The 21,069-nt window shown below is 37.5% G+C and overlaps 1 protein-coding gene across 10 annotated transcripts in view; it reads left to right on the top strand.

Annotated features, from left to right (window-relative positions):
* The window catches only part of RANBP17 (RAN binding protein 17), a 276,475-nt gene that overhangs the window by 160,121 nt on the left and 95,285 nt on the right, over window positions 1-21,069 (top strand). For 9 of the 10 annotated variants that reach the window (XR_012501577.1, XR_012501580.1, XR_012501579.1 and 6 more), the window contains exon 15: window positions 16,510-16,569. The exons of the other annotated variant lie outside the window; for it this stretch is intronic. Coding sequence is in view for 4 of the 9 variants with exons in the window: in XM_074350302.1 (XP_074206403.1) it covers window positions 16,510-16,569 (60 nt within the window). In the remaining 5 variants the exon portion in view is untranslated. The remainder of the gene's footprint in view (window positions 1-16,509; window positions 16,570-21,069) is intronic. 10 annotated transcript variants of the gene reach the window in all.

Genomic DNA, 21,069 nt, shown 5'->3' with positions numbered 1-21,069 from the left:
CTGTGCAGAAGAGACCCCAAAGATGCGATAGTTCAAATGCTTTAAAAGCACAGTTAATAGATATAATCCCTATTTGTATTTCACTTTTTTGGAACGCAGCTCACACATACACGATAGAAATCAACAGTAAGAAGTGTTAGGCCTCTTGAGCCTGGAAGAGGAAAGAGCAGGTGTTTCTGTTTTTTTTTAATCAGGGTATTGGTAGGACTTGAAAATTTCTTACATATTTAAATTCAAGAGTACTGTTTGCCCTATAATAAATTCAGAAAAAATAAGAAGATAGTCTACTTTATTTGGTTGATAATAAATTTATGGGAAACTCCTTGTTTTTCTGAGGACTGCCACAAAATGAAAATACAATAGGTTGATAAGTTCATGGATGAAGGAGTCTCAGCTAATTAAGGAAAGATAGAAATAGATGGGCTGCGTCTCTAACCCTTTGAGGTTAATTGTCATGGTTGGTTGGAGGGTAGGTCATTGGAGTCATAATCAGAGACAGTGAGGAACCAGATGAGCCTTTAGCTGATAATGTCGTGTTCTTATACAGTTAACTTAGGCAGTAATCTCCTTCAAGTTCCTGGCCTACCTAAGACCTTCCTCTTGTTCAAGGAAATAGAGCCAAACTTGTCATAGTTTTGCCACGTTGGCCTTTCTTTTCAATTCCCAACCCTAACTACTTTAGTAATACAGCTGAGGTAGAGAGGAATTTCTTTTCTACATTTCAGTACTTTTAGAAGTATGGATCTAGAGTTTAGGGGTGCATATTTAATTAAAATCTTATGAGCAGGTGAACCTCCCCCAAGGAACTGAGTGTATAAGGATGGGGGGGCCCTCTCAGTTCACAGCTGTGGAAAACAGAAATTTCTAACTGAAAGAATTGAAAAAATGAGAAACCAAGGTAAGAATATGAAGCGGGAACACATGGTGTCAGAGACAACAGAGGGCTCAAGAAGAATAAAAGCTTGACCTCTCTGGTGTGGTCCATCATACATACATAACGTTGTCAAACAAATCTTAAATACCACTTTCATCATAGGGCCCTTCCCACTTCAGACACCTCTCACTTGCCTTCATTTAGCCAGCAGTCCTCAGCTTCTAAGGTCCTCCATAATCTAGCTTCACCTACTAGCTGGTTTTAGTTCCCACAGAGCCCCTCTATCAGGCTGACTCTCTCACCATCTTTATCTTAGATTAAAACATTGTTCCCTTTTTCCATCCCCCCATCCCTGCCCCTCACAATCTCCAACCTTCAACGTTCTATTCAAATATGCAATCTTATAATTCTTTTTTTTTTAACATTTTTTATTGATTTATAATCATTTTACAATGTGTCAAATTCCAGTGTTCAGCACAATTTTTCAGTCATTCATGGACATATACACACTCATTGTCACTTTTTTTCTCTGTGAGTTATCATAACATTTTGTGTATATTTCCCTGTGCTATACAGTGTAATCTTGTTTATCTATTCTACAATTTTGAAATCCCAGGCTATCCCTTCCCACCCTCCACCCCCCTGGTAACCACAAGTCTGTATTCTCTGTCTGTGAGTCTATTTCTGTCCTGTATTTACGCTTTGTTTTTGTTTGTTTTTGTTTTTGTTTTTTAGATTCCACATATGAGCAATCTCATATAGTATTTTTCTTTCTCTTTCTGGCTTACTTCACTTAGAATCACATTCTCCAGGAACATCCATTTTGCTGCAAATGGCATTATGTTGTCAGTTTTTATGGCTGAGTAGTATTCCATTGTATAAATATACCACATCGTCTTTATCCAGTCACCTGTTGATGGACATTTAGGCTGTTTCCATGTTTTGGCTATTGTAAATAGTGCTGCTATGAACATTGGGGTGCAAGTGTCATCCTGAAGTAGATTTCCTTCTGGATACAAGCCCAGGAGTGGGATTCCTGGGTCATATGGTAAGTCTATTCCTAGTCTTTTGAGGAATCTCCACACTGTTTTCCATAGTGGCTGCACCAAACTGCATTCCCACCAGCAGTGTAGGAGGGTTCCCCTTTCTCCACAGCCTCTCCAGCATTTGTCATTTGTGGATTTTTGAATGACGGCCATTCTGACTGGTGTGAGGTGATACCTCATTGTAGTTTTGATTTGCATTTCTCTGATAATTAGTGATATTGAGCATTTTTTTCATGTGCTTTTTGATCATTTGTATGTCTTCCTTGGAGAACTGCTTGTTTAGGTCTTCTGCCCATTTTTGGATTGGGTTGTTTATTTTTTTCTCATTGAGTCGTATGAGCTGCTTATATATTCTGGAGATCAAGCCTTTGTCGGTTTCACTTGCAAAAATTTTCTCCCATTCTGTAGGTTTTCTTCTTGTTTTACCTCTGGTTTCCTTTCCTGTGCAGAAGCTTGTATGTTTAATTAGGTCCCATTTGTTTACTCTTGCTTTTATTTCTTCTAGGAGAAAATTTTTGAGATGTATGTCAGATAATGTTTTGCCTATGTTTTCCTCTAGGAGGTTTATTGTATCTTGTCTTATGTTTAAGTCTTTAATCCATTTTGAGTTGATTTTTGTATATGGTGTAAGGGAGTGTTCTAGCTTCATTGTTTTACATGCTGCTGTCCAGTTTTCCCAACACCATTTGCTGAAGAGACTGTCTTTATTCCATTGTATATTCTTGCCTCCTTTGTCGAAGGTGAGTTGACCAAAAGTTTGTGGGTTCATTTCTGGGCTCTCTATTCTGTTCCATTGGTCTATATGTCTGTTCTGGTACCAATACCATGCTGTCTTGATGACTGTAGCTCTATAGTATTGTCTGAAGTCTGGGAGAGTTATTCCTCCAGCCTCTTTCTTTCTCTTCAGTAATGCTTTGGCAATTCTAGGTCTTTGATGGTTCCATATAAATTTTATTATGATTTGTTCTAGTTCTGTGAAATATGTCCTGGGTAATTGGATAGGGATTACATTAAATCTGTAGATTGCCTTGGGCAGTGTGACCATTTTAACAATATTGATTCTTCCAATCCAAGAGCATGGAATATCTTTCCATTTTTTAAAGTCTTCTTTAATTTCCTTCATCAATGGTTTATAGTTTTCTGTGTATAATTCTTTCACCTCCTTGGTTAGATTTATTCCCAGATATTTTATTACTTTGGGTGCTATTTTAAAGGGGATTGTTTCTTTACTTTCTTCTTCTGTTGATTTATCTCTTTAGTGTAAAGAAATGCAACTGATTTTTGAACGTTAATTTTGTAACCTGCTACCTTGCTGAATTCTTCAATCAGCTCTAGTAGCTTTTGTGTGGACCTTTTAGGGTTTTCTATATATAGTAACATGTCATCAGCATATAATGACACTTTTACCTCTTCTTTTCCAATTTGGATCCCTTTTATTTCTTTCTCTTGCCTGACTGCTGTGGCTAGGACTTCCAGGACTATGTTGAATAGGAGTGGTGATAGTGGGCATCCTTGTCTTGTCCCAAATTTTAGTGGGAAGCTTTTGAGTTTTTCACCGTTGAGTACTATGCTGGCTGTAGGTTTGTCATATATAGCTTTTATTATGTTGAGATATGTTCCCTCTATACCCACTTTGGCGAGAGTTTTTATCATAAATGGGTGTTGAATTTTATCAAGTGCTTTTTCTGCATCGATTGAGATGATCATGTGGTTTTTGTCCTTTCTCTTGTTGATGTGATGTATTACATTGATTGATTTGCGTATGTTGAACCAGCCTTGTGTCCCTGGGATGAACCCCACTTGGTCATGATGTATAATCTTTTTTATGTGTTGTTGGATTCTATTTGCTAAAATTTTGGTGAGGATTTTGGCGTCTGTGTTCATCAGTGATATTGGCCTATAATTCTCTTTTTTTGTAGTGTCTTTGCCTGGTTTTGGTATCAGGGTGATGGTGGCTTCATAGAATGACTTTGGGAGTATTCCCTCCTTTTCAATCGTCTGGAAGAGTTTGAGAAGGACTGGTATGAGTTCTTCTTTGTATGTTTCCCCAGTGAAGCCGTCCGGTCCTGGACTTTTATTTGTAGGGAGGTTTTTAATTGCTATTTCTATTTCCTTTCTAGTGATCGGATTGTTCAAGTGTTCAGATTCTTCTTGATTCAGTTTTGGTGGACAGTATGTTTCCAGAAACTTGTCCATCTCCTTTAGGTTATCCAGTTTGGTTCCATATAGTTTTTCATAATATTCTCGTATGATATTCTGTATTTCTATTTTGTTTGTTGTAATTTCTCCATTTTCCTTTCTTACTTTGCTAATTTGTGCTCTCTCTTTTTTCTTCTTTGTGAGTTTGGCCAGAGGTTTGTCGATTTTATTTACTTTTTCAAAAAACCAGCTTTTGGTTTGGTTGATTTTTTTCTATGGTCTTGTAATCTCTATTGTATTTAATTCCCCTCTGATCTTTATTATTTCCTTCCTTCTGCTGCTTTTTGGGGCTTTTTGTTCTTCTTTTTCTAATTCATTCAGGTGGTGGGTTAAATTGTTTATTTGAGATTGTTCTTATTTTTTGAGGAAGGCCTGTATCGCTATAAACTTCCCTCTTAGCACTGCCTTTGCTGTGTCCCATAGGTTTTGAGTGGTTGTGCTTTCATTATCATTTGTCTCAAGGTATTTTTTAATTTCAGCTTTGATTTCCTCATTGATCCATTGTTTTTTCAATAACATATTGTTTAATCTCCATGCTTTCCTTTTTTTCTCCTTTGTTTCTCTGTTGTTGATTTCCAGTTTCATGGCATTGTGGTCAGTAAAGATGCTTGAGATCATTTCTATCTTCTTAAAATTGTTGAGGTTTCTTTTGTGCCCAAGTACATGATCGATCCTGGAAAATGTTCCATGTGCACTTGAAAAGAATGTATATCCTTTTTTTGGGGGGTGTAATGCTCTGAAAATATCCACCAAATCTAGTTTTTCTATTGTAGTATTTAATTTCTCTGTTGCCTTGTTTATTTTCTGTCTGGAAGATCTGTCTAGTGATGTTAATGCAGTGTTGAAATCTCCAACTATGATTGTATTCCCATCAATATCCCCCTTTATCTCTGTTAGTAATTCTTGTATGTACTTAGGTGCTCCTATATTGGGTGCATATATATTAACGAGTGTAATATCCTCATCTTGTATCACTCCTTTAATCATTATAAAATGTCCTTCTTTATCTTTCTTTATGGACTTTGTTTTAAAGTCTATTTTGTCTGAAATCAGTACTGCAACACCTGCTTTTTTGGCTTTTCCATTTGCATGGAATATCCTTTTCCATCCTTTCACTCTCAATCTATATGTGTCCTTCTCCCTAAAGTGGGTCTCTTGTATGCAGCATATTGAAGGTTCTTGCTTTATTATCCAGTCTGCCACTCTATGTCTTTTGACTGGAGCATTTAGTCCATTAACATTTACAGTAATTAATGATAGATGTGTGTTTATTGCCATTTTGAACTTATCTTTGCAGTTGAATTGGTATATCCTCTTTGTTCCTTTCTTCTTCCTTTTGTGGTTTGGTAATTTTCCTTTGTATTTTCATGGATTTTATTTAATTTTTATGACTCCTTTGTAAATTTTTGGCTTGTGTTTACCCTTTTTTGTAAATCTATTAACCCATTATTATAACTGTTTTTATTAAACTGATAGTATCATGATCTCAAACCCATCCTACTGTTAAAAAAATTTACAAAAGAAAGAAAAAGATATTCTATATTTCCCTGCCTCCCTCTCCCACTCTCAGTGATTTGTATGTCTTCTTTTATAATTTCATGTTTACTTTATTTGTAATTCATGAGTTATCACCTTTCCAGTTGTGAGTTTCTCATTTCTGTAGCATCCTGCTGCTTTTCTATTTAGAATAGCCCTTTCAGTATTTCTTTTAGCATGGGTTTAGTGTTGCTAAACTCCTGCAGCTTTTTTTTGTCTGTGAAACTCTTTATTTCTCCTTCTATCCTAAAGGATAGCCTTGCTGGATAAAGGATCCTAGGCTGCATCTTTTTTTCATTCAGGGCTTTGAATATATCTTGCCACTCCCTTCTGGCCTGTAGTGTTTGTGTAGAGAAATCAGCTGAGAGCCTTATGGGGGTTCCCTTGTAACTCACTCTTTGCTTTTCTCTTGCTGCCTTTAGAATCATTTCTTTATCCTTGACTCTGGCCATCTTGATTATGATATGTCTTGGTGTGGGTCTATTTGGGTTCTTCCTGTTTGGGACCCTCTGAGCTTCCTGTACTTGGATATCTGATTCCTTCTTTAAGTTCGGGAAGTTTTCAGTCATGATTTCTTCAAAAACCTTTTCAATCCCCTTTGATCTTTCTTCTCCTTCTGGGACCCCTATTATGCGAAGATTGGGATGCTTTATGTTATCCCATAGGTCCCTTATGCTATTTTCATTATTTTTTATTTGCTTCTCTTGTAGCTCTTCTGAATGGGTGCTTTCTATTGCCCTGTCTTCTAGATCACTAATTCGTTCCTCTGCATTATCTAGTCGGCTTTGCACAGCTATTAGATCATTCCTCATCTCTGTCAATGAGTTTACCCATTCTACTTGGCTCTTCTTTATAGCTTCAATTTCATTTTTGACATATTTTATATCTCTAAACACTATCTCTTTTAATTCCTTCAGCAATTTGATCACTCCTTTTTTGAAATCTTGATCTAGTAGGCTATCGATGTCTATTTCGTTGATCTTTCTTTCAGGGGATTTCTCTTGTTCTTTTAATTGGGGAAGGTTTTTCTGCTTCTTCATCTTGCTCATACCTCTCTGGCACTGTGGTTTATGGAGTATCAGTTGTTTATTTTGGTCCTTAAGGATTTTATCTATCTGATGCCTATTTAGGAATAGAACTTAGGAAAAAAAGAAAAAAAAATAAGAGAGAGAGAAAGAATTTTAAAAGAAGGGAGAAAGAGGGTTTGAAAACTGTATAATGAATAATAGAAGAGCGAGTTGAAGCAGAGTATTAATCGGGTTGAGACGTCCTTTTAAAACCTTTACAAAAAAAGGGGGGGGGGATGAATAGATGTATTTGAAACCTGTGTCTAATCAATAACAGGACATCAAAACCCAAGAGAAACAGAAATGAATTAAGAAGTAAAAATTAAGAGAGTAATAGAAAAATAGAACAGGTAAAAACAGATTTAAAAAAAAAGGGGGGTGGGTGGGTTTGTCGGTGTTCTCCTGGAGTCTGTGTGCTTTTAATGTGAAGTCTTTCTGTCTTCGTCCTGTTTTGGAAGCTCAGCTTGCTGTTTTCAGAGGCCCTCCGTTGGAGCCCTCTTCTGTGCTGCTCCCGGTGCCTGTGGGCAGGCCGATCGCGCCCCCTCCTAACACTGGGTCAGATGCAGCTGTTCTTTGCTTTGGGCGGGCGGGTCACTGCCCCTCCGGATGCCGCAGTCAGATGTTGCAGACTGGCCAGGTAGGAGGGCGGGTCGCGCCCCCTCCCAGCACCTCAGTCAGGGGCTGTGTTCCTGCCCGAAAGGCGGGGGCCGCTCTCTACCTGCGCCGCCGGTAGCTCCGCTGCTCTGTGCGGCTGCGCCCTCCGCCCTGGTCGGCGCTCCGCAGGTGGGCTCGGGGAAGACCGAGGGACAGCCTTGTCCCTGCTCCAAGCCAGAACCCAGCTCCTTGTTTGTCTTTGTGGAGCAAGTTCTCTGAGGGACCAGGATGGAAGGATCCTATCTGCCCGGGGCTGCAGGCCAGTCTCAGTCTGGCCTTTGAGGCTGCTAAGCCCTTCGGTGGGGATGCAGGTTTCGCCCCCGCCCCCCGCCTTGGTGCTCAGCGCCGGAGGATATGGCGGCTGTGCCTGAGCCCCGCCTCTCTTCCCCCGAAAACTTTCCGCCGGTTTTCAGAGATGGGGGTGTGCACCCTTCCCCCGAGAGCACATCAACCTTGCTGTTTTATGGAGGGCCCAGGTTGTTCTGCCCTGTGCACCCACAGCCACGGGTGCGCAACCCCTTGCGTTCCCCCTGTGCTGCCTCTGTGCAGCCACTCCCGTCCTCCGCCCGGCTTGGGCAGCCTGGCCCTGCCCGCCGCTGCCGGCCGCGTCTCAGGCTGCGTGTCGGGGGGACGGGGGGACGCTCTGTGCCTGTTTAACTTAGTTCTGTCAGTCAAGGGCTGCTCTGTACAGATCCGAGCCTCGGAGGCTCCCCCTCCGTCCCGCTGGCCTCTCATTTGGAGAGGGGAGACCCAGCGAGAGAGCGCCAGTCCTCCTTTGCCGCTCCCTCCCTGCGGACCCGTCCCGCGCTGCTTTGCCTTTTGTTCTTTCTTTTTTCCTTTTCTCCTACCAGATTTTTGGCGTCTTTATCTTTTGAAGAGGGCGATGTTCTCTCGGAGTTCCTCAGGTGCTCTGGTTGGCTGAGTGGGTCTTGGTGTATTTGTGGGAGAGGGTGACCTGCGATAGGCACTAGGATAATAAGCTTTTACATGCATTTTACATACATATCTTTTAGGCCTCAAAATAATCCTATGATAAAGGTGTTTTTAACCCCAGTTCTGCCATAAAGTAACTTGACTAAGAACACAGTGGTAGAAAGTGGCATGTACAAGATTTAATCTTTACATCTAACTCTAAATTCATTAAATGATTCACTGTAATCCCAGGTCTTGCTTCTTAAGTGTTTTTTGCTGTGTCCATATTTCCTTAACAAAGTTTGAGATTCTTGAAGACAGAGCAATATCCTAGATAAAAGAATCCGTATCTTGTATCTGTCACTATTGATTGAGTCTGGATTAGGTGGGATGAGATGGTCTGATTTCGTGGTGACAAAAGCAAGAGAAATTTTATTCTGATTCTAGTCATATGTTTGAAGTAGATGTTGTTAATTAGAGCAGTGGTGTATTAGGATATAGTGGATTGGAACCAGCCAAAGTTCAGTTTTTAAGGACTGGAAATTGGAAAAGGATCTGCACCCCTTCCCACATACCTTACCCTAAGCATCTTCTCCATCTGGATTTTCCTGAGTTACATCCTTTTATAATAAACTAAGTAAGTAATTTAGTAAGTAAAATGTTTCTGAATTCTGTGAGCCACTCTAGCAAAGTAATCAAACCCAAGAAGGAGGTCCTGGAACCTTCAGTCTATAGCTGTTTGGTCAGAAGCACCGGTGACAATCTGGACTCTCAAATGGTGTCTGAAAATTAGAGGCAGTCTTGTGGACTGAGCCTTCAACAAGTAGGATCTGACACTGTCTCGAGATAGATAGGGTCAGGATTGAGTTATATTTGTGGGACACCCAATTAGCATCCCCTGAGAATTGCTTGGTGGTGTTGGGAAAAAACATGTTGAAATTACAAATACATGTAATTGCCTACTGTATGCTAAACAATGGGACATAATACTGACTAGAGAGATGGTCCTGTCATTGCAGACAGGTGGAGAACACAGAGCTGACAGATGATCATTGTTTGATATGATCAGCCCATGATTGATACACAGAACAACAGTAAGAACATATAGGAAGATACCTAATGTGATCTTGGGGAAGTCCAGGAAAGATTCCTGGGGAATGATTGGGGTTTAATTCAGAGTAATTCACTTTTGTGTATTTCATAAACAGATAAGTAAAGTAGAACTAGGAATTGCATATTTGTGCAAAAAGAGGCCAGAAGAGTGCAGTTTTATGTTTTCCATATTCCCATTCAAGGCTGCAAAACAAAACCAAGAAATCTAAGTATTAGTATACTTCAGATTGTTTAACAAGTTGAGGAGGTTAGCGACAGTGTAAATGTTCCATCACTTCTGAGACAGTAATCAGTAAAACAGTTGAATTCCTCTACCCATCTCAGCTGGCACCAAGAACCATCCACTACTCCTACTCTGCTAGATAGGTGCAGGATATATCAAGGTTATTTCCCATGAATGAAATAGCACCCAATGGAAAGTTTAATTTGGATTTTCTACAATAAATGTCTATAAATACATATTTTTTCCTGGTAGCTAATAAGCAATGTTGTCAAATAGAACTGTGAATAGGAAGTTGGAGGAGAAGCCGATTTACTGTGTAATCTTGAGCAATCTTCTGACCTTACCTAAAAAAAAATGGGGTTCATGATATATGCCCTACCTGTTTTGAGTGCACATTCTTAGTGATCTGAGAGAGACAATATATTGAATGAGCTAAATAGATTTAAAATAAAATTCTGTTCAGGGAGATATAGGAGGGAGATAAGAGGGCCACAGAGAATGATATTTTGTCAGCTATTTTTCTTGGTTGCTAATTAAGAGTTTTATCCTTTTAAATCAGCTGCAGTATGGGGAAAGGTCATGATTTCAATGGTACTACTAAAAAGAAGCAAAAGACAAATTAGGAAATATACCTGGGTTCTGTATAGGAAAAGATATATGGTTTATAGAATATTATTATTTATGGTGATAATGATTCCCCTCTAAAAATTCTGTGACTGTGAAATAAAATTATTTCATTGAACTTTTCAAAAAAAGATATATTTCATAAATAACTGTTAATTATCATAATCAAGCTGATTTCAGGAGAGAGAAAAAGCAGATCTGAATGGAGAAATAAGGTGCTATAGAATATAGAATTTTTATTCATTTGTCTAGTGGACCATCATCTTGAAGTGAATATGAAATGGATCAAAGTTGTTTGTGTTTTGAAAATTGAAGCAATGTTCATCATACATAATTGAACAAAGCTGAAATTTTGTAGGTATGAAACAAACAAACAAAAAAGCCACAGCTATGATAGCTCTTACAGGAAATGGAGGAAATTAATAATAAAAGACTATACACTACCTCATAAATACATACTCATCATGAGACTAGAGGATGAGACCATTAAGCAAATACCCTGATTAATTAAACAATTTAAGCCTGGATTTAGAGTACAGGTACTTCAGAATTCATCTGTACATAAACAAACCAGAAAAACAAACAGCTTACTTTTATAAAGGAAAGGTTTTAGGCAGTTCTTGTGGCTATGTGAAGATAATATCCTTTTAAAAGAAAGATTGTAGCTAAGCAAGGCATGTTTGATGTGAGCATTTCTCAAATAACCAAGTTGCTGTATTTTTTTAAGAATATAAAATATATTAATGAACAGATTTGGGGCACTGTTGCCTTACCTCCAGTGATCTTGCCTTTTATAATTTGTTCTAAGTAACTCATAGGAGCTATGATTTTTTAAGACTGCATGATACTAGGAACATAAATTAGGGGGGAAAGGGTAATTTCTTAGATCTCAGTATTCACTGAGTAAAGCTTAAATTAATCTTTATTAGAACATCTTTGAGTGTCTTTTTGATGCATAAAATAGTTTATTAAAACATGTTTTAAAATAAATTTTGGAGGATTTTTAGAAAGTGCAAATAGCATAAGAGTAGTTTACTGGAAACTAGTAATTTTATATTTATTTTTATCATGTCAATCTTTGTGAATCACTTTATTTTTTTTTTCTATCAGCTATTTGGTAAAAGCCCACAATTTGCCAAAATGGTTAATAGGACACAAATATAGACATTTCATGTGATGTACCATGTAAATGTAAACCTTTGTAGTTACATGTTTTTGTAGCAGGAGAATTGTTTTAAAAGGCATGTAATTTATTAGCTATTGGTAGCTGCTTTATTGCCTTGCCGCGCTGCAGTAATAAATAAAAGAAAGTGAACTGATTTTACAAATGGCACACAAGGTGCACATTTTGTGGGAAAAAAGTCTTTTTTTAAAGAATTGGCATTAAATCCTTTTTTTGTGATGACAAAGAGGCTAAGAGTGCAAACTGTATTTTCTGTTTATCGAAAACAGTCTTTTTTTCTCGGGGGCATTTTTTCCTATGATCATCAAGGGATTTCAAAAGCAATAAAGTGTGGAATCATTGTTCGACTTGAACAGTATTAAAACTTAGGTTTTAATTTCAGTGAAGTAATAAGATTTGAACCTGTCTCACATTACAGCACTGTAAGGCATTTAGCAATTGTATTTTAAAAGAGGTTTTTAAGATGCAGCTCACTTGTAAGCTAACTGTCTGTCAGTAATTAATAGTTTTCCTTCAGCATAGGCTGCTGTGATCAAACCAAGAAATATCTGGGTTTTTTAGTAACACATTATGAGAATTGTGAGTGTTTATTCCTAATTAGTCTGAATGTCTAATAATTTTCAGCTTGCTTCTCTGACTGCTTAAAAAGAGAAAAAAAACTGACATTTAAACCTGTAGTGTGGGCTTATAAAAATATGAATGCAATTGGATGTGTATATTTCCAAAAAAAAGGGCTTTACACCCAGTAAAATTATATGTCACTCACCTCATTCATTAACCAAGTATTTTATCCTTCAATATCATTTACTAGTTTCTAGACGTTACATCATTTGTATGTGTAAAAAAATGTTGCCAGATAGCATACTATATATACAGCTAAACCCAAACTGACAATCTGGATTCTTCAGTACTCATCATTGAAACTTACCTATACTTCTCAAAAAAGGCTTTAAAATATAAGCATTTCTATTAGATCAATGTGGCAACATACTTGCTGATGAAAGATTGTAGTTACCATTTTGAATTGCTATTGAAAATAATTGCCTCTACAGAAGGAAACATCTGTATGATAGCACATGGTTAAAGCTGCCATCAATTTTTAACATTTGAGGGTTGAGCTATGACCTTTTATGATGACTGTGAACAGTAACTGCCTCCATTAGCCATAAGTTTTGTTTCTTTATTTTAGTAGATGGCCTAGACTGTAAATATTAGAGAATCTAAAATAAATCAACATATTATCCTAAGGATACAAAATGTAAGAGCTATTTGTGGTTGGGAACCTTTGACAGATAGTTTGGATGAAGCAGATGATTGCCTGCCTAGCGTATCTGGTCTCCATTGCTATGCCTGCAGGCAGTTTAGTGCTATGGTTGTATATTGATGTCAGGGTTAGTACTGAGTGGCTAGCAGTGACAGATGTCTATAATTACAGGCAATGCTTCCAGTATTTCTGAAAAGCCAGCCTATGTTGAACAATTATCTTATTTCTGCCTTGCCAAAGAGCATGTTCCAATTGCTAGTATTAGCAATGGTGAATATAGCGTTTCATCTGCTGCCTTGGGACAAATGTGGGAAAAGCACTTGGTTATAAAACATAAATGCAAAATATTTTTTTTAACATTTGGAGTTACTTAAATTCAGTGTTTTCCTAACTTTTATCTTCCCATAGTGTTTCTATTGAAGAAATCTTGAAATAATAGAAGCACATTTGGCATACTTATTGGGATTTTGTTTTCCCCTAGGCCTCTGTGGCTCCCCAGCACCAGTATCCCTTACTTTACTGAATAGATGTGTTTAAACAAAGTTGGCTTTGGAACAACTTTCTCCAATGTGAATTACATTTTCTGATTGACTCCCATGTACAAAATTAGAAATGCATTTCCATGAACAATCTCCCACACCTTGATGGTTCCAGTTCTCAACTGTCCTTTTTTCTTTTTTTTTTTTTTTCCTGGTTATTTTCATTTCTGAGACATGGACTGTAACACCACACTTCTCAGCAGGTGCAGCTGCCTTATTGACACAATACTCTTCAACCTTAACATTCCTGGAGTCCCTAAAGTTCAAGGCACTGGGTATTAAAGCATTATTCATGCTATAAGTTACAAATTCTGTATTTTCAGGTAATGTAGAATGAAAAATGCCTAGGAATCATCATTTGAGATCATATTTATCTCCAAAATTAGAGTAACCTGTATTAGGTTTCTACTTTGTACTTAACTGTATTTAGACATGATTCCAGGCATGATCAGTTTTAAGTGTAATGACTGGTAAGACCATTATCACAAGTTTCATCCTCATATTTGCTGTTTTACTTCCCAAGGAAAAAAACCTCATCTCTACAACCACGGATTGGGCCTCTAGTTCTGGCTAGCCATCAGTCACAGGAGAACTCAGTTAGACCCTAGATACCTGATCAAATCCACTGTACTGTAGGAGAAGCAACTTAACCCATAATCTACTGTCAGAGATCAAGTATCTTCATGTATGAAAGGCAGCGCCTGTCTGTTCTTACTAGATCTATCACACAAAAACTTTTTTGATAATTTAAAACTCTGATGATGATGTTCTGGAACCCTTTGTCTGTGTATGTTTAATTTAGCATACAAAACTCAGAGAATTGTCTAGACTCATTTACCTGAATTGGAAAGATTTTGATAATTTATTGGACACAGGGATGTAAATCATCTACTTACCCAGGGAGATGAGAACTTAACTTGGAGACAGGAAGCAGGAGCTTGTGATGACTCAAGAAAGGAAGATGAGGACTTTGAGATCAGGAACTTAGGTTTTACAGATGAGCCCTTGAGATAAAACGTCGCCTGCTGCCACAGAGCATTCTGTTTTCTTCCTGTCTCCTTTCTCATCACGTTTCCTGTTCTTCCTCTGTAAGACAGAAGTTGCAGGTAGAAGATACAAGATTAGGGGGCAGGCTGTCTTTCACTGGGCTTTCTCCCCTCTTATCAGTCTTCTTTAACCACTACTAAAACTACTCATATACCAGTTTAGAACAGATACCCATTTTCCAGCATCTAGTCCAGATAAAGCACAAATAAAAGGGGCTGTCATCTTGGTGCATGCTTCATAATCTTACTGTCAGACTAGTGTTTGACTACATCTTGTTTAATAATACTAGTGGCCATTTACTGAACCCCCATTCTAATAGCTAATAATTAATGTTTATTTGGTACATACTGTGTACTAAAAACATTCCAAGTATATGTGGAATCTAAAATATGACAGAAATGAACTTATTTACAAAACAGAAACAGACTCACAGGTATAGAAAACAGGCTCATGGTTACCAAAACTTTTCAAGTTTTCCTGGCACTATGCTCGCAGTGCTATATATAATATAGCATTTGATGATAACAATAATAATAGCCAGTACTTTATGGAAATTGTACTGTGTACCAGGGCTATTCTAAGCCCTTTATGTATGTTAACTGCTTTAATCTTCTCAAAAATTCTGTAAATTGGGTCCTACTATCATCCTTATTTTATATTTGAAAAAAACAGGTTTAGAGGGTAAGCAGCTTGTTCAAAACAACTCAGTAAGTGGTAGAATCCAACTAGTCTTGAGCTTCAGAATCTATCTTTAACCACTTCACTGGACTACCATCTAATTTGTGATACTACTCTTTGTGATATTATTCTTTCCAATTGACAGATGAAGAAACTGAGACTCTCAGAGACTAACTGATTTAACTAGAATTATGGTGTTAATTTGTTCAATAAAAACATTTATTGAATGCCTGTTCCCTGTCAAGCAAGCAGCAGTTTCACTCAAAACCCTGTGTGTGTTGTACCACACATGTATTCTGTTTCCTCCTAGTTGAAGTTACGTAAAATATATAGAGACTTGCTCATTTCTGTCTTCTTGCTGCAAGAAGAATATGCTTCCTGGGCAGCTGCATATTATCTTGGTTTACTACTTGGACTTTTGCATATGTTGTAGCTAATATTCAGCATAGAAGTATTCAGCAGGAAGACGAGGGTGGAAGGACTACTTCGCCTGTTGTTGCAGATACTGGCTGCTCAGAGAAACCGGGTCTTAGTGTTTGAAGACGTCAGTAGGCCACCAGAAGGTGAACTCTGGTCTGTTGCATTTAGGGTAAGTTAGAGTTGTCACTAACTAGGCTAGTGTGAGGAACATAAAGTAAAAGATACAAAGGACTATAAGATCAATGTTTTTGAGTAAAGTTTGAGAGTATAGTGAAAAAATGAAAATAGCTGTTTGGACAGTAGTAAAAATATGGATGATTTTTGGCACCCCTTTTTCATTGCTTGGGCCGTTATTCCTGTACCCTTCATATCAGGTTGTTCTTCCCAGAGGGATGAAGACTTGGTATCTCACAGGAGGAAGGTAAAGAAGTTGTTTCGGATGTAGGGAATGGGACATGTTTCAGAGAGGCAGTGTGGAGGCAGAAATAGAATAGTATTAATAGGAAACATGTATGAATAAAACAAAGGTGTTAGAAGTGGAGATGGGGACCAAGTAAAGTCTTAAAATCCACTATAATCATAATTTGGCATGCTTTTAGAGAATTGGGGAGAGAGTGTGTGTGCAAGAATTAGATTAAGTGGTTGAAGACTCAATATGATTTACTTACCTTCTGAATGACTACAGAAATGAGTTTCATTTATTAAACATGCACTTTTACCCATCAAAAGTTGACTTTGTCTACTTACATCATTAGCTCCAGTTGCTACACTTGCATAATGACAGTGCCTCATGGGAAAGAACATTACTAAGAGCTTCTTAAAAATAGTTCTGTCAGGTGTTATTTATAATTTGTTCTTTTTTAGGGCTATCTTTTAGTAATTGGTTTCTTGAATTATTTCATGGACGCAAACCCATTGTAATCCATATAACCACATCCAGGCTTTGAACAGCACTTCACTATGCCTATACTCATAGCCTCCAGAATAAAGTCAAAGCCCCATGAATATTTTAAGTGACAGCCATAAATATCCTGAGCCACATTCTCCCTATATCTGAAGTTGGGAAGGCCTTCTGATCTTCCCTTATCCCTGACACCAGGTGGCAGGTGCCTAAACTCTGTGCTTTTTAGGTTGTACGCCTGAGGAGTGATGTGTCCAGAGTTCCAGAGAAGGCTTGGAAAATAGTTAAGGTGAGTTGAGCTGCTGGCTATTGTGGTGGATCACTAGTCTTTATACTTATCTCACCACAGCCCAAGACTGTTATGATTAAATTAGGCACGTGCACAGTGAGAAGTGTAAGGGTGCGTTGTCTTGATTCCCTTTTTTATGCACTGTGTTAATCCTGTAGTGTGCATATTTTATAATTAAGTGTTCAATAGTCAGCTAATAAGCAGTATTAACTGCAAAGCCTCTGTTTAGTTTGATTGCGTGGTGTGAAAGCAGCCTAGGTTCTTGATTATAGCATTTCTGAAGTGACCAGTTCTAACCAGTTACTCATTGAATAGCATGTTACTGAGCAGTGTCTAGAGCACGTGTGTCTCTTGTACCAGAATATGTTTCTGGCTGATACCTTTAAGAGGTATAAGAAATTAAACAAAATCTTTTACTTCCCAGTTCCCCACCTCTGCCATCACCCTCTCACAAATTTCATCCAGCATCAGTTCATTGCTCCAAAATCTAATCATGTCATCTTATAAATTTGCTACTGCAAAGAATTATAAATAAAATGCCTGAGATGCCCCTTCAGACCATGATTTCAAAACCTTCCACCAAAATTAATGAAGCCTTCTTCCAATAACCTTGTGCCATAGCCATGGTTAGCTTCTTATTGTCTGAACCTGGGAAGATAATATATTTACCCAAGGCTTTACCTTGGATTTAGCCACAGAAGACTAGTTTAACAGAAGCTTGGCTTCAGACGTGGAATGAGTTGGCAGCCAGCAGGAGCAAAGCTGTGTCAGGACAAATGTACACTCCCCATCTTCTCTAGTTGGCTTTCAGCTGGTTGCACCACGGGAGTCTTTCTATGGGCTGTGTGTCCTGTGACCAATAACTGGTGCGCTCGACCCGGGTCCCTCTTGGCTAGTGAAGGCCTGTCGGGAGGCATTAGGTTCACGCTGGTGAAGATCCTTAGTCAGTGGCTCCCTGAAGGAAAATGAGGCAAACAGCCAGCTTCTGTTGAACAGGTGGTAGTTAGACCTTAGATCTGGTCAGGGGTGGGAAGGAAAGAATCTCTCCAAAATTACCAGTATTGCTGGTTTTCACACTGTACCTTTACTCCTCTTTCTAATAGATTATTGTTTAGAAACCAATCGAAAAATATCTCTGGCAGCATCTGGAACCCTTCCTTAGCAATCTGGATTTGGGCCCAAGTTAGGAATGGAAACCCCACTGGGGTGCAAGCAAAAGAGGAAGCATGTTCTTAGCCATGCATCAGTGGAGGCCCCTACTGGGAGAGGGGATTATCACAAGGCAGCAGGCAGCCCTGAACCCCAGCCTGCTGAGTTCATGCTTTGTGCCACAGGATGTGGAGCGAAGGAAATGCGAGGCCAAAGTGGTCGCTCCAAGTTTTCTTATACAATAGCTTATTCAAGCAGATTGGGAACGCCTCTTAAGAGATTTGTTAGGTACATGTCCCCTTAGCAAGATGGCCACCACAGATGGTGGGTTCAGATATTCTAATTGAAATAAATATTTAATATTCACATTTATTTTGTATTTCCATAACCAGCTTTTCTTTATCAGATGCCATTCTGTATTCCACTGAATGGGGCAAGCGGATTCCTAACCTTTTGGCACTTGGTTTCCGACGTAAATTATGGCTTTAAAATCAAGTTTTGACAAAAGATTTTTCACCTAATTTTGGTCCTGTATTTTGTGATGCTATTTTAAATGATGTGGAAAAATTAGTCAAGAATAATGTGGATCTATTAATTATCACTAGGTTTTTGCATTTAATATGCAAAAATGTTGTTTGTACCATTAATTCTCTTGATGCGGTCACAAGTTAATTGTGATGATCATGTTTTATTTTTCTTCAAACGTTCATGAAAAAGCTCAGTATCTTTAGCTCCAAACTGTTTAGATCCAAGTCATTAGATGCTCTATTAGCTTCCTCGTACCCTTCTCCTGCTCCTCTCTCCCCTAGCTTTCACTTTAATGGGTTCTCATATAGAACGCACTGCATTGGCCTCAAGGGCACTTAAAACCTGAGACAAAAATATGGAAATTGGTTTTTTACTCATAAGTGAGTTCATACTCAGTTCCAAAATTCTTTTCCTCAGGAACTCTAATGCTTTTATTATATTGGATCCTTTCCAGTGACAGGTTTTGTTATACCAAATTATATTTGGTTAAAAATCTTGATTTATACATCATTTCAATAGATTGAAGCAATACTTTAAAATTCACAGTTGTTGGGGTTTTTTATTTTAATTTTATGGTATCAATTTTATATTACTGGATGCAAATGTTTTAGACTAAATTGTTTCAGGAAAGTATGTCATCTGATGGCAAAATACTTTGTTGTTGATTTCTATAGCACTGCTAATTTTCTGCGTTGAGCCTGCTTATAAAAGCTCTTGGAAAAGTTATAACGTCTTAAACATTTATAGAAGGCCTAAGGGTATTAACTTACTGTAATTTTCTGAAGATTCATTATCCAAAATCTTAATTCATTATAACAACTCTTATGAAAACCTATAGAACCAGTGTTTTCTCTTATTTTCTTATTTGCACAGAATGAGAGATTCATTGTTCTTCTTAATTTGTTTCATGTGGTGCTTTTGAGTACATTTCATAGAGGGCTGTTATTGAATTTCTGTAACTGTCATTATATATCCATACAACCTTTAGGAACTAATATTCTGGGTTTCCCAGTTCTGTAATCTACTTCAAATTTAAGGATTGACATAATTAGTTTCTTCAAAGTTATAACCAGAATGTTAGAGACAATGCTGCAGATACTCAAGACCAAGGATTAGGATTGGAAGAAGAAAGCAATTTAAAAATTATTGCAGCACATGCTTTTATTCTTTATTAAATTAAATTTACAACTCAGAATCTTATTGCTGTTTGTATATGTATTCCCTTGTCTGGTTTTCTTATCTTGTCTGGCTTCCCTTTTAAAAACCAGATGTGAAATCATATAAACTACCTGCATATACACAGGCAATATTTGAGAAGTGAGAGAACATATTGAAGCATATTGAACATGTTGAAGGTCATTGAAGCGGTATGTGTTTGTCTAAATGCTTTTTTCTGAAGTTTAAAAAAACCTTCACAGTAAAATGAATAGAGATAAGAAAACAAACATATTAGGGCAGTTTTTTAGGAGCATGCCTCCTTAAGTCTGTAATAATGATAATTTCTTACATTTCTAACAATTTCATGTATTTCAGGAGTCAAAGAGATGGATGACTGGTTAAAACGGTTAATTTTTTTTAGCTTCTAAGGCAATAACTACTTAGAAGTAGAAAGAATTTTGTTTTGTATCATGAAATTTTGAAGCTCTATGCCGTTAGCGAATGTCATTTCTGACCGTGATTAGAATGTGTTAATTGAATATATTTAGAGATTTCACAGCTAATGCAAATTTCAAAATTTTATTTGTTTTAACCTTTTTTCTGGGTGTAAATCTTCAAGGTTATCACCTTCTTACCCTTCTGGTATTTTTTAGTAATGAGTCTTCTGTTGGAAAGACATTAGCCGACAGTATTAGCACCTGATATGAGAAAGGGACTGTAAAAAGGAGTAGGAAGGAGAGCAGCGTTTGTTGAGTAGCTATTGAATGCCAGGCTCTGTGTTAGATAGATGTCATTATTTAATCTTCCCCAAAGCCTATAAAGTAGGTTTTATTATTATTCCTATTTTTCAGGCAAAAAAACCAAGATTCAGAGACTTTCAGTAACACAGAGTGAGTGGCAGATCCAGGATCCAAACCCAGTTATCTTTGGGACCAAAGCCTGAGCTTTATCTATGTTGCTAAGTTTATCAAGACAGTGTTCTCAGTACTTCTGGAGATGTTAAGAGAAATAGTCATTTTCCCTGCCCTCAGACAGCACATGCTTGAAGTAATAGAGGAAACCTTTTAACATGGAAAATGAATACTCAACAAGATCATATGCTGTTACTTTAGAAGTGCCACTAACAGGCTGGCAACAATGGATGCTTTGAGTATCCAGAGGAGGAGAGCTCTTCTTAGTGAACCTATAGGGAGAATTTCTTCCAGAAATATTATTCAAGTATTAACACTACATCTTTTTAAATAATAAAATTTTATAGATGGTTCTTCAGTGAGTCGAATTTGGGATACATTATTTTTACAGGGAAAAATAAGTTCTGTATAAAAAACACACCTTTTGTTCGTTGTTTTCCTTTTGTTAAAAAACTGTGAATGAAATGGAATCAGCCAAAACGCGCATTTTAACGTTACATTCTTTTATTCATTTAACAAACATTTATTGAGTGTTATGCGTGGGAGATAAGAGAGCATCATCTCTGCTCTCAGGAAGTTTGTAGTCTAATAAAATATAAGCATCTTTTTTTTTAAAGGAAGAAAGGGAGGAATTACAGGCTAATGGGCAAAAACTAACTTACAATGTGTATATCTCTAATTATGTGAAATACATAACCAAAGGCATAACCATTTATTCAACTTTATTGTATCCTTCAAAGATGGATGAACAGCA

The sequence above is a fragment of the Camelus bactrianus genome, chromosome 22, assembly GCF_048773025.1.
Source record: "Camelus bactrianus isolate YW-2024 breed Bactrian camel chromosome 22, ASM4877302v1, whole genome shotgun sequence".
Classification (NCBI taxonomy): domain Eukaryota; kingdom Metazoa; phylum Chordata; class Mammalia; order Artiodactyla; family Camelidae; genus Camelus; species Camelus bactrianus.
This window is presented reverse-complemented; position numbering and strand designations above follow the sequence as displayed.